Source organism: Gouania willdenowi, chromosome 14 (assembly GCF_900634775.1).
Source record: "Gouania willdenowi chromosome 14, fGouWil2.1, whole genome shotgun sequence".
Classification (NCBI taxonomy): Eukaryota; Metazoa; Chordata; class Actinopteri; order Blenniiformes; family Gobiesocidae; genus Gouania; species Gouania willdenowi.
The window spans coordinates 6,719,358-6,734,117 of NC_041057.1; the positions used below are offsets into that span (position 1 = coordinate 6,719,358).

A 14,760-nucleotide genomic window follows, 5' to 3' on the forward strand; every position below is an offset into this window, starting at 1 on the left:
TATATGTATATATGCATATGTGTATGTATATATAAATAAATAAACTAGGGATGTCCTGATACCCGAGACTTTTCTTAATTGATCTCAACAATATTTGACACGAGAAGAAACATTTCTCCAATTTAAATGTATGTTTGTAAATGACTGAATCAATGAAATAGTGTTTATTATTTTCATCACTGAGTGCTAACAAAATGTTCAATATGATTAAAGATTATTATGGGTGCATTGTTCACAGAGCACAAACTTAAATGTAAGTGAGCTATATTCATACTTTTCAGGATTTTTTTTGTAAACTTTTGAAAGCAAATTTGTTTTTGGGTATTAAAATAAATTAAAAAAAAAAACAACACTTAATAGTACAGAACATTCCAGAAAAGTCGAAACTGGAGATTGTTAAATAGTTAACAAGAAATGCACTGACTCAGTGATGAAGCTGATGACTTTAGTTTGAAATTGTCTTTCTACATAGCAGTTCATAAGTTTGGTCAGACGACGCTAAATGTAGCACCAATAGTGCAAAAAAAGTGCATAATTTTTCTGTAATTAATTAATCACAATTAATGCGTTAAAGTCCCAGGCCTAATATATACTGTATAATCGAAAGCACTTTTAAATGTGTGAAAGTTTCTCTTTAAGATTGATTGGTTGAAATTACCGTAAACCCTGTTTTTGTAGATTTAACGCTTCAGTCTCAAAGCAACTAAAAGAAAAGACATCACAGATGCATGAAACACCTGTATTTTTCTTTTCCCATTTGGCTTTTATGTACTTTTCCCTCTCCTAATCTACATCTCTATAGGATTGCATCCAACAGGGGATTACATAGTGGCTTACACCCTACTTCATTATATCTGGCTGTGTCTGCCTCAAGTAAACATTGCTGGCTGTGTCTGCCTCAAGTAAACAATGCGAGTGTCTGCCTTGTTTACCGAGTCGTCTGCATGAACAAAAACCTCGCTCCTCTTCTCCTTTAATACAATATCTTGTCACTTATTGCCTGTGATTTTCCACAACTTTTCCCGGTTTCAACCTCCTTTTGTCCTTTCATTCTCTTTCTGCTCCTCCTCACGACAAAAACCTCTTGCGTCTTCCACCTCTTCACCCACTGCTGCCTGAGGGTTTGGAGAAACGGTTACATAATCCTCGCTAGATTATTGGAGCACATTCATTACAGATATTGGACACACAGCTGGAATGACGAGATTTGATGAAGAATAATGGGATGACAATGCTGACGACTCGCTTTGCTCAATTAATCAATGTGTTATGTCCATGGTTTTTAAGATCAAAGACTGTGTGCGTGTGTGTGCGTGTGTGCATGCTACAGAATCATGCTCCATCTCAGAAGTAAAGTAGTGATTATAAAAGGATGATACTGATGTCCTATGACAGCACTTCTTTTATTGTTTTGGCTACGCCTCTGTAACTCAGCATCACTCACTCTTTCCTTTTTTAAACACTGAATTGTCCTCACTCTATTCTATCCTGTGATCTCACCTTTTATTCTGTTGTGTTTGGGATGACTTTAAACCATCACTACCTCTCGCTGCTCTCTCTCCCACCGCGAGCGAGCTTGATTCTCCTCGTCTAGCCTGTCCGAGCTCCTCCTGTTTACTTTATCCATGCTGTCAGCATTCAAGAGAATTATAGAAGTTGTTCTTCAACCAAAAGCTAGCGGACATTGCTCAGGGAAGAAGTATAGACTCTCAAAGCACTTACTGTTGATTAAAAACATCCCCACTCGTCGTGTATAACCTTCAGTTTTCCCTAAACACTGTTCTCAAGACTAAGAAGGATGAAAAAAGGGGAAATTATGAATTATTTATTGATTGTTATTGCACTGAAAACAATACAACAAAATCGTGTTGGCAGAAGTCAATCATCATACAGCTGAAAGAATCAAATATTACTGTATGTGGTCATAAATAGAAGTAAATAGTAGGGCCAGGAAAATTAGCATCTTAACACTTGGCCCCTCCCCTCCAATAAAAACTGTGCAATCTGTGGCGAGTATTGGAATGAGATAATTGTAAATACAGAGGAATAGTGAGTATTGAGGAAGGTCTAAATTGCTGCAAGAAAATGTAGACATGCTAATATTGTTGAAAGAAAACATTTCCGTATCTTTAGTTCTGGGATATGTAGACTGTTCTATTGTCAGTCTGTTTGTGTTCCATTTGTGGCACTTACTGTACTTTAAATAGAAAACAAGCTACATTTGTGATTGTTTATTTGATTTGTTTTATTCCTATTGAAAAGTTGGAAGTGTTACAGTCAAATAAAAGCATGGTTATTTTTCAAAATGCGTTCTTTTTGGTCTTTTTTCTTGTTTTCCAAAAATATCGTCTCGTATTGTTATCGTGAGCCGAGTGTCTGATATCATCTCACATTGTGAACTTTATCGTCCCATCCCTAGTAGTTACTCATTAGCATAGTATTGTTTTATGGTAAGAACTGGGCGTGTCTTAACTGCTGGTGGAGCACCGCCCATAATCAAGGCTTTTTTTTTTTTATTTTGTATTTCAAGCATATCAGTCAAAACCTCTGGGTTTAGTTACTCTTAAAGCTATAGTTACAAAGACTGGTCCAATCATCTCCTTTATACATCGTTGTATATTGAGGTAAATGTGGGTTTTAATGTGTTAAAGTGAATTAACTTCTGGCACAGTGTGTGTTCCCTGTTTTACCAGTGGAAGCAAGGACAGGGGAGTGAGGTATAAATAATTGCTTTCTACCCACTGCCAGGAGCACTGGTGTCAGAAGAGAACCTAAAAAGCTCTGCAGACGGTCTTTATATTTCATGCTGATGTAGCTGTGCACCAGCAGGCTTCTGCATCTCCTCCTTTGGCTCAGTATTCCACTGCCATCCACTTTAAAACATCCACCACACCATGCATCGTCTTCGGGGACAAGACGGTGAGATTGGTGGTCAGAGCTTTGTGTTTGTTTTCTGGGATGAATCTTGTACCTTTTTATGTAGAGTTTGCTTGTTTTCTCTGTTTGTGTTGTTTTTTTCTTACAAAAGTCTAAAAAAGTCAGCAAAGTTACCATAGAGGTCATTTACCAATTGTTCTGTGATTATTTAATAGGCACGCTGTACTTTTTTAGCTTGATCAGATGAATACTTTTTGAGATATGGCTAATTTAGTTTGGGGGTGGGGGGTATGTATGGGCTGAAATTTGTTCCACAAGAAACTCAATTTGAATAGTTGGTAATGAATTTGAAAGTAACAACTTGAAATTGAATTTACTGTTTTGAAACTGAATTAGTAACTTGAAATTGTATTTTTCACTGTTGAAAAAAAGTATCCTAATACATTCCAAAAATTCAATATTAAAAATTCAGATTCACTGCACGCAATTCAATTTCACTACAGAGAGATACATTTCCGGTCCGCGAGGTTGAGCAATCAATCACTGATTCATGGAACTCCTGGTTACGTCTACAAAAACTCATTTACGGCCATTGAGGGTGTGACCATAGATTTCAAATTTATTACCAACTAGTTTCCAGTGAAACAAATCTCAGCCCATAGGTATGTGTTGATTACTGGTTGTCCTTCATTTTCTTCCATTTTCAGCTTCCAATATCTCATACTGCACCACATAGGAAACTGAAATTTGGTATAGTAATACAGCTCCACTTACTCTCTCAGAATACACTTAAAGATATGCTATACATCCTAGCTGGTGGACATGCCAGCCCCTCAAAATTGGAAAAAAGTTAGTTGGGGTTTGGGGCTTGAACATGTTTCTGCCTTCACTAAACAGCTACGTACATAGACTGTTCACATCACTAATGATTAATCACACACTGTAATGTATATGCATTGGTTCTTGGGTGACAGTCTATCAAAATCCGTAAAAAAAATTTTTTTTTATTATTTTCATTGGCAAGAAAAAAATTGATGTATTGGTTCTTTGGTGGTTTTTTGAGACTGAAGTACGTAGGATGTCCTACAAATTTGTTGAAATGACATAGAATCATCCATAACTGACTTATGGTGGATTCTTGTTTATAGTGACATCGCTTTTTGATATTTCGATGTCGGCTCTTCCTATCACCATGCGTTGACTAGTATTGACAAAAAGTAAGAAAGAAACCAAGATGAGACAATCACCTGCACAGGGACTGAATGGATTTTTTTTATTTTTCCAAAATATTCATAAATGAATAAAATCTTTCTAAAAGATAAGCGACTGAATGTGATATTGGGTTGCAGTGCACTCTGCTCCATGCATTCAGAATGGGGTAAATCTGCCTTTAGAGATACTTCTATTTCCCATTTGCCTTGGAAACTCTGCCCATCTGCATGATACAAAATGCAACTCCAGCAGGGTCATTGAGTGAATGTTTTCAGCCTGCTTTAAGCTGTCTGCTTTTTGAGATTTTATACCCCCACCCTCACCGTCACCCCCTCCCCTGATTACTGGTGACCTCAAATCTGAAAAACCTGGCCACGTCAAAGAAAAATATCATTGATCTGTCATCCTGTACAGCTTGCATGTGACCTGTGTTGATTTTAATGAATTTAAATTACACTCCTATTGCCCCCATGGCAAAAAACCTTGGTTAAGAGCATAAATTACAGCTAAAGACCAGAATGAGACCATGAAATTGATGTGATTCATTGTTTGAAAAGCAACAGAAAACCTGCTTTTTTTTTTTTTTATAGAAATGACTCTTTAATCAAAAAACATTTTGAGTTTAAGAGCAGAGAAGTGGCAAGGTTAGGATGAGGATATTTTACCTTCCATAAAATTATAGTTTGTCATTTACATAGAACAGTGATTATGAGAGTTATGAACATAATGTGGCACAAAGACAAATCTGTTACTTCTTATCTTTGGAAAATGTCATTAAAATTAGTAGCTATACTTTCACACCTGAAAGTCCATGTTTTTTTCCCAAGAACTCACCTTTTTCTCACATGTTAATGTTATTGTGCAACAAATAAGAAAATTAAGAAATGTCAATCTTCATTTGTTTAATTCTCCCCATGTCATAGCTGTTAGTATTCCAGTGATCAGGCAGACAATCAGGGACCATTAGACCACATTTATCACCATCAGATGGCAATCTGACAGAACTTGTGGGTTGGGAGACACATTTGGGACATTTGGGATCAACATGCCTAAAATATTAATGTCTCAACTTTGAAGTTGTACAACTAAAAAGTCGAGTTCATTCATCACTCTCTAATGTCGTTTTCTTCCCTATTTTCTTGCCACTAATGCACACATTTGCACATTCCAGGGAGGTGCGTTTAACTGGTGACGAGCAACTATGACACCCAGGCAGAATAACGAGTAGGGCCTTTGATTTTTCTACATCGTGTAAAACTGATATTATTTATTTTTTCTATTATTTTCATACACAACTTGAAGTGGAAATTACAATATGACACTGAATTTACCCTCACATGCCTGTTTTGAGAAAGTATTACGCATTTACCTGCAGTTAGTCTTCGTAAACAGGTGGTCAGAGACTAAAACGTCAATTCTTGCGCAAAATCTGACATGATGCAATATGATGAATATCTCTGACACGGACTAAACTCTCACTGACATGTTTTGGAACAATATATCCTATTTCCACAGTATCTTTTACCAAAAAATGGAGATTGTCCAGCACGAGCAAGGGTAGGAGGCACATGAATGTTAAATCTTGCCCAAAATGTTGTGTGAAAACTCAGACGATCTGTGCGCGTGCTTGTTTTGTTATTTCTTATGTGTAAATGAAATGAATTACATCAGTTAACTTGTTACCTGTATTAAGCATGTTTGGCACAATTTAGAGAAGTTTAATTGAAATGTAAATGTGTAAAGTGATGTAGAAATGACGCAGAAATAAGTGGGCTTTTATACTGAAATGGAGACATTTTGAAATTGTACAAATGTCAAGTAAAGCAAATACTTTACCCCTACCAAGCAAGGCAAATGAGTTCAATCATCAATATTTACAAATTAGTCTTTATTTCTGTCTTTTTCATGCATTAAAATGTACGGTAATTAGGTGTTAAATAAGAAGGAAGGAGAAATTAGAGACCTTTCAAACAGCTAACATGGTAATATCTTCCTAATACCAATAGAGTTGGAAACACAGCTGGAGCTCCTGCCTACAGTGCAGCACTGGGGAGACTAAAATACATTTCATCCCATTTACACAACTTTATAATCCAATATCTAAAGTTATAAGTCAAGAACAGATCTTATAGGGACAGAGAAAACAACAAAACACAAAGAATGCTACACCACAAATACGACTGAGTGACCATTACTTTTGTCGATTGTATTGCATTTATTATAAAAGTGAGCTTTATTAAAAAAAATTGTGGTTCTATTTCATAATATTTCATGAGATGTCTCACTATGGGACGCATCCCCCATCTGCAGCCCTCAGAAGCATTTATATCATTCTGTCAATCCTGATTGACTGGTGAAATGTGTCCGTCCTCCGCTCTGTCTAGTTCTGTCCTGGGTTCCTCACCACTCCAAGGTGTCGAGCCCCGGCTCCTGCTGATGGCTCCCTGCCAGCACTACGCTCCGGCGCACGTTGGCACAGCACCAATGATAGAACCTCTGATGATAACATGCATACAGTCTGATAAGGGATACCAATTGTAAGTGCTCAGCACTGCAGAGGCAGACGGATGATTGAGCTGCGTTTTAGGATTTCAGCACCATGGATAGAGGCGAAATAAAAGCAACTGGTTATTTATTTATTTTTCTTAAACTCCAGCACTCCAGAAAAAGCAGTTTTCTTCCCTATTTTCTTGCCACTAATGCACACATTTGCACATTCCAGGGAGGTGCGTTTAACTGGTGACGAGCATCTATGACACCCAGGCAGAATAATGAGTAGGGCCTTTGATTTTTCTACATCGTGTAAAACTGATATTATTTATTTTTTCTATTATTTTCATACACAACTTGAAGTGGAAATTACCAATTACCTTAGAAAAAGTAAACTGCTGGATGAGTGAAAACTTCAACTAAATCATGACAAGATGAAGGTGATCGTCTTTGGTAACAAGGTCCAGAATACATCAGTGACATGTTAGTCAGGTATGAACCCAGCAGGTCTCTCAGATCTATGGACACAGGTCAGATAGTGGAGCCCAGAGCTCACAGTAAACATGGTGATGCTGCTTTTAGTTGTTATGCTGCAAAGAAGTGGAAGAAGTTAAAGGCATTTTTTTTCTCTACTGCATATGATTGAGAGGGAGATTTTTGGTCATGTTGTTGATGTAATGTGTTTGTTGATGATTTTAAATGTTTTTACTGATGATTTTAAATGTTTGTCTTACTCACTATGTCTGAAATTGTCAAGATAAGTATGTAGTGTGTTCACTAGGGATGTAACGATTAATCGTAAGGCAGCTAAAAATCGATTAGTAGGTATCACGGTTGATATCGATTTTCTGAAAATTGAATCGCAGTACCTTTTTTTAACCAGCAGAGGGCGCTATCCACAAGTGTTGGCGGCGGGCGGAGTCTGCTAATACTTTCTTTCTGGCTGCCTTCTACTCTTAAATATGTTAATAAATGATTCATTACCCCTTTAGCGCCGAAAGAATATCTGCAATATTACTTGAATATCTGTAAAAGTCACGTTTTTCTATTAGCTCTGTCTGCTAGCATAGCTTCTCTTCTTCACTGAAAGATATCAGCATGCCAACCAACCACTGTATTAGCAGCGCCCTCTGCTGGTCCAAACAAATATGACGTAAATCATTGCAATCACGGTTTTCTTTTTTTTTAAAGTTCAATTGTTAAGGCACAAAATACATTTTCAGTTGCACTTTTAAAAGAAAAAGAACTATTATGCAGTTTTGCATTGTTTATTATAGAACCAGAATTTAAATTAATAGGCTTCATTTTCATTTGTATTATTCCTTTATTTATTTCATTTAAGATTTATTTTTAGTTAAATTGCATTGTTTTGAACAGTTTATCAAGGAATTCTTTTGACAATGAAAAATAAAAGGAAAATAATACAGTATTTTCTAGTTTTTTTCCCAAAAAAAAAAATTTGTCTACATTCCCATTTTGTAAAATAAATCGTGAGAGAATCGTATCGTGAACCCAGTATAGTGAATCGAATCGTATCGGGAGTTGAGTGAATCGTTACATCCCTAGTGTTCACATTAGATAGTATGAAAAGATGGAGTATTTAAGAAATACCCGGATGCATACTATAAGGGGACATTTTTTAGTATGCACGGTGGGCACACTAGTTATACTCAACCGCCCCATGATGCATTGAGAGCAGAATGTAAAATGGTCCTGGGACCGACTTCAAGCTAAAAATCAAACTTCCTCTTTTCAAAACAAAACAAAACATTTCTTCTTGTCTTCCATTAGTTTTGTTAAGGCTCTTGTTTTGAAGTTAACTGGAAGTTTTGTCAGTAGCACAATAGCGGGTCTCTGAAAGTCTCAAAAATGCTGGCTTGAAATGTGTATACGTGAGTTTAATTGATCAAATCATGAAATGTTGATGTTCTACTTGGTCACTTTCTTGCTTACGATGTTTTCAGAACTTTCAAAGGTCGAGAGTGAACAGAGATAAGTAGAGTCAGTGCGATTTAGGTTTTAGTTGATGTAGGTTCAAAATGCATCTTGGGAACAGTTGTGATCCTAATCATCCTAATCCTAATAGTAGAAAGTATATACTCATTGAGTTTGTAGTGTGTAGTATGGAGTGTCATTTCGAACACAGCCACAGTCTCTCAGCCTAACAATAATAAAAAAAACAAGGTCAAATAGCATCAGCCGCGTCTCTCCCGGACAATCACACGTCAAGTCAGACTGAGGTTTCAAGTGTCGTTCAAGCTGTTTTGAAAGAAAATATCAAGGAACAGGCAGCTTTGAGGATTAAAAACAACAAAGACAATCCATGAAATCTTTGAGAAACAGACACAAACAAAACCAATTAACCCAACCAGTGTAATCAGTTTAAAAATGACAGTCAGTGCCTGGGACCCAGGAAGTGTGACACATCTTGCCCACACAAGTCATCTCAATGAAAGACTTGTATGTAGTCAAAGCAGCATCCTCGACATAAAAGCGTGAGGCCAAGTAACTCAGTAATGAATCTATGCGCAATGGGATGTGCCTCCATGTGTTTTAGCTGCACCTGGGCCCAGTGCACAACCAGTGCAGCTAGCGTCTCCAGTAACGGTGATACTTCGATGGAGGAAAAACTGACGCATGAGCAAAAATTGAAAGTTGAAGAAAGCTGTTGGGTTAAAGAGTAGGTGACATTAGTAAAGCATGTAGAACACGTGTGTCAAAATCAAGTCCCGGGGGCCAAATCCGGCCCTTTAGAGCATTCCAATTCAGCCCACAGCAGTGAGCTAAAAAGTCAGAGAAACCATAAATCATTGTGTAAATGACCAAGTAATTCAGTTGTAAATATCTCAGCTAGATATCTCCAAAATAATACACAAATTCATTGAAAATACACAAATTCATTGAAACGCCACAATATTAGCACAGCTCACATGTCGTTTTTTTTAAATCTCAAACTATTAAAAGAATTTTTTCCAAATCCTGCTATTTTCTCCAAATTGTTACACACATTCTCCTCAAATTACATAAAAATGGGTCACAAATCAAATGAAAGTAAAGATCGAACAGGGACTGAAATCTGTCACTTGCTTTGATCAGTGCCGTACATATTTTATCATTTATTTATACGTGGGAGTGCAAACTAGAACACAATAATAATTAAATTACTAATTTTACCGCTTAAAATCTGCGGCTCACTTAAGATAAACAGCTCCATATTTGGTTCCTGAACTAAAACGAGTTTGACACCCCTGTTTTAGAACATCAAATTTGGCCCACAGTATGAAATCCAAATGACAGAAAACATGAATCATTGTGTAAAAATACCAAGTACTTCAGTTGTCGATGTCTCAGCCCTTCCAAATACACAAATTCAATGAATATCCACAAAATGTTCCATAGCTCACACTTTTCCCACACTTTTATCACATAATGGCAGTCAAAGTGTTGCTTTTCTAAAATCCTGCAATTTTATTAAAATTATTCCATAAATGTTGAAATTTTTCATTTTCCCACCAAAAATGTGTGGCCCACTTGAGTTCAAACTGGTCCATATTTGGCCCTTGAACTAAAATATGTTTGACACCCCTGATGTAAAAGAAGGTTCCTTGTGTGTTTGCGACTACGTAGGAATGCACAGAGTTAGATATTTTGTTGGGATTAATGGTGTCTTCAGGGGTGATGAATAGCATTCGTTACCCATTAGGTCTTAATGGCCCCAATTCCCTCTGTTGCAGGAAAACCATTTAACCATTTGGATTTGAGGAGGTCTATATGTTTGCAGAAATATTCTGTTCAGTTGCTAAATCATGAGATTATGCAAATAGTTGACAAATACTTCATATACTGTAGCTAAAGTTTTTTCATCACATTGTTATACTTTGATGCACATTGTGGGTCTGAAAAGAATGATTCAATACTAATAAAGGTTATTAATGTCTAACTTTTTTCTCTAGTATCACATCTCAACTCTTTTAAATGGGTCAACCTTGATCACTCAAAAGAGTAAAAGAATAGTTTGACGTAAATCTGAAATTATGCCATAGCAAGCAGCATTATTTGTTAAATAAATAAGTTGTAAATGTATGCCAGATTCAGAATACTTTATTTATCCCCGAGGGGCAATTCAGTTTCAGTTACATCTCGTCCAAGAAACATGAAAAGACAACCACATATAACATGGTTGCCACAAAGGCAGCATCTTAGATGAGAAGTGGAAAACATGAGGTAAGAAGAGGGGGAAAAGGCAGGTCCCAAACTGTGCTCCTTTAGGTGCACAATGTGTGGGATTGAGAAAAAAACTCCTCGGCACACACAGAAGCGCTAAAAAACATGATTTCAACAAAATTACAGGACATACTGTAACACATACAGGTGACTTTTGCTATGTAATTGAAAACAAACTACACATTTGACCTTTAGTTGAAAATAAATCACTTTCAATTCTTAACGCCTCCAAGCAACGCACAACCTTGATTATTTGACAACTCTGAGCTGTGAATAAGAAGCTTCCTTTAACCATTATCCTTTCTTTTTGACTGAAAGAAATTGTAAAAGTGCAGATTGTGGGAGTTTGAAATCAAGACATCACTGTGTCCACCTGACTGAAAGAAAATGTATTCAAGGCACAATGAGAGTTTATCTTATCGATTGAATCTTAAGCACCTGAAGCTTTTTATCTTTTGATGATAAATGAACCTTGTGTGTTCACCTTGAATTAGATAGTTGGTTAAAAAGGCTTCAAAAACTCTAATGATGCTGTATCCAATCCATGTGAGGAAATCCATCAACTCAACATGAGAAACTAAAGGTTAATTTATAGTAAAATACATCACGTAGGTTATTAAACTTAAAGGTTGTAAAAGAAAAAAAAAAAGTCATTTGTCCAATAATCTTCTGTATGTGCCTAACGTAGACATTGAGGGCCAAACATGGAAAGGACATCGGTCTACGGATACAAATATTACTAATATCATTACTAGAGCCTGACAGACGATTTTAGCTATCACCAATAAATCGACCTTGATCAATAGCCCAGCCAATCAATCAGGCCAATTTTAGGCACATACAGAGGATTATTGGACATAAAGTTTTCATTTTGATAAAGTCACATTCTTTTGACTAAAATGCAACTTATTTACAAAATGTGATAATCAGGACTATTTCAGTTCTAGTCTAGTTTTAGTCGACTACATCTGTAAGATATAGGCGACTTAAATATAAAACATAAAAGCTTATGCATTGGGGAAAAAAAAGATTCAAATAAAATAATGTATTTGACCTGATATTAGACGTTATTAATGTTTGTAAATACACAGACAGATTTGATCTGATGTGATGATTGCGTAAAATCACGTGAGTTATTGAATTTAGGTGAAATTGTAGTTTTGTTTTTATGAGTTGACAAAAAGTTTTAGTTTACTTTTTGTTCTCATGTATATATTTTTAATTCTAGTCTAGTTATTATAACTTAAAATATGTGTTACTAATTAAAATTCCTTATTTTAATTTATTCGCGTTTTGCTTCTTCGTCTTGGATCATATTTTGGGTATAATAAATATTTGTGTTCATGTACAGTATATTGTATCCTGTGAATATCGGCTATTGACCGATATATCGGATATCGGCAGATACATCGGCTTTTTGATACCCACACAAAAAGCATTGGAGAACATTTACTTTCCTCATTGATTCAATCTTGAATGACTTTTTTCCCATGCAGTGTCAGAGTTCTATGAATATTGATTGTGTATTATATTAATCTGAATTATTAGAATGAGAATATGCTAATCTCCACCATTATTGCCTGATTTTAGGGGATCTCTCTGTTTAATGAAAAACTCCATTCATTTGAATGATGACTCAGACAAACCTAGTGAACTTCACCAAACACACTTAATGAGACGGTGTGATAACAGACATCACAGCAGCGTTAGATTATTGTATCTGTGTGAACTTGGCTTGACTTTATAATGATGTACAGTATAGGCTGCATAAAATGTACAAACACGTTCTTAGTTCATGTGTAACTATCAAAAAGCAAACTTAGGTCTGGAATTAATGATACCATGTTATGTGCGTTCATTTTCTCATTTTTGGGGCATAATATTGTGTATGTTTATTAATAATATTTGGGTCAAAGCAATACATTAAACATTACTCAAAATAGGCTTGTAATTTCTAGGGTTTTAATGCATTTCGATAAAAGTTAAGGGTGTGTCATAAATGAAGCTGAGCAGGGGCGGGTCTTGGACATTTTTGTTAGGGGGGCACTGTGGGGGCACAGACTTGGATTAAGGTGGCACACCAAATTTCAAATAATAAAACAACCACTTAAAATCCAACTTAATAATACTGTTTAAATGATAAATGATATCAATATTTGCAACATGGGAATTTCCCTTTTATTTTGAAGCAAAAAAAAAACATGTTAAACATCTAAAAAAAAAAAAAAAAAAAAAAAAGCATTTGATATGTACAGTAGTTAATGTAATAAAGTATTTGATCCTATCTGTGTGTGGCTCAAATGGCAGATCTTCATTGCAACTACTTACATGCCAAATACATGTTTTCCTAACAGAACACAATGCCTTGTTATACATGTTTAAATATGTAAAACTACTGCCATGACAACAGCCAGGAAAGTGGCTTAATCTGATTTATAAATATTAGATTCTATGTGAATACCACAAAAACATCAGATAAGAGTCACATATTGGATTCACTCACTTTAGCCTGTAGTGTAAATTCCCATTTTTTGGTTTTGGACTAGGGCTGGGCAATAAATCGAGATACAAGATATGCTGAGTTTTCTCTTTTGGCGATATACAAAATGACAATATCGTATATACATAGACATTACTGGTTTTATGTATACAATACACACAGTACAAATAACATCATAGTATGAAATATTATTCATACAGTACAATCAAAGTGTTTTTTTTTTTACAATTTTTACATACTTCTAAGATGTGTATATATATATATATATATATACAGTATATATATATTTGTAGCTCATTTTGTATTAAAATACTTGTTTTAGGAGTCGCTGCTTTCACTTCTTCTCCGAACAGCACAAAAAGCCCAGTTAGATGATTAAAGAGTGCGTCCTAACCCAAACCTTCCCCTAAACAGACCACACTACAGAACTCACTCACACGTGCTGTCCCTTAGAGGAGAAACGCACAAAAGTGGCACAGCTGTTTGTTAATAAAGTGCCTGTGTGGCATTGTGTATCATAAAATTTAACCCAGAATTGTCATTCTAGTAAGACTTTATTGAGTTAAAAAATATTGAGATTTGTATCGTATATCGCCATTTTGAGAAAAAAGTATTGAGATACGAGTTTTGGTCAATATCGCCCATAATAATAATAATAATAATAATAAATTAATATGAAATAGTTTACAACCCTTCCTGTATGCATTTAGTAAACAAACGTCTCCTCAGCATCTTATTTTGAAATGTGGAGAAACTAGTGCCGCGGATGAATTGCTCTTACCGGAGTTCCTCAGTTTGCGGTTCCTGAACACGGAGATGATCACCAGGAGGTTTCCCAGCACATCCACCACGGTTGTAAAAATCAACACACTGGCCAGGATGGCAATGACCCACGCGGGACGCGCGGTTCCCTCAGTGGCCAGAGCGCGCTCCAGGTGCCCAAGCCGCGGTTCTGTCCGGTTCTGTATGAGGGCCAATGCGTCTGGCATCGCTGGACCCGCAGCCCGAGCTTCCTCCAAGTCCGGGTCCGGGCTCCGCTCTAAGTCCCGGGGGTACAACTGCCGGGTCCTGAATGCGTCATGGAGAGCTCATCTCCTTTACGCTTCCCGGGGAGCGCACGTTAAAAAAAAAAAAAAAAAGTCTGCTGCTACTTATAGGCGATGCGCTGAATCCGTGCAAAGCACATGTGCCATCGGGATCTAAAGTTACGCACACTCCTGTCCTTTCCTCGTGCGCCCTGAAAAGTCATCCATCCGTGCGCGTCAAAGGCTGGTACGTGGAGCAGCAGCAGCACGCCTCCTCTGTGATGAGAACACCTTCAAGGGAAGCCTCACATCCTTCATCATTTGTCTCCAAGCTCTTCAAAACGCTCTCGTTGGGTTTTCAAATCATCTTCTGTGACGCATGACTACACCAATCCTTGTCATTTAACTTCAATGAATCTTCTCATCATTCAT

The 14,760-nt window shown here is 36.5% G+C and overlaps 1 protein-coding gene across 1 annotated transcript in view; it reads right to left on the reverse strand.

Moving 5' to 3' along the window:
- Positions 1 to 14,342, reverse strand: part of mtnr1bb (melatonin receptor 1Bb) — a 48,388-nt gene extending 34,046 nt beyond the window's left edge. Inside the window, exon 1 of the mRNA XM_028467251.1 lies at positions 14,085 to 14,342. Coding sequence (XP_028323052.1) covers positions 14,085 to 14,292 — 208 coding nt within the window. The 5' untranslated portion in view covers positions 14,293 to 14,342. The remainder of the gene's footprint in view (positions 1 to 14,084) is intronic.
- Between the last annotated feature and the right edge of the window lie 418 nt (positions 14,343 to 14,760).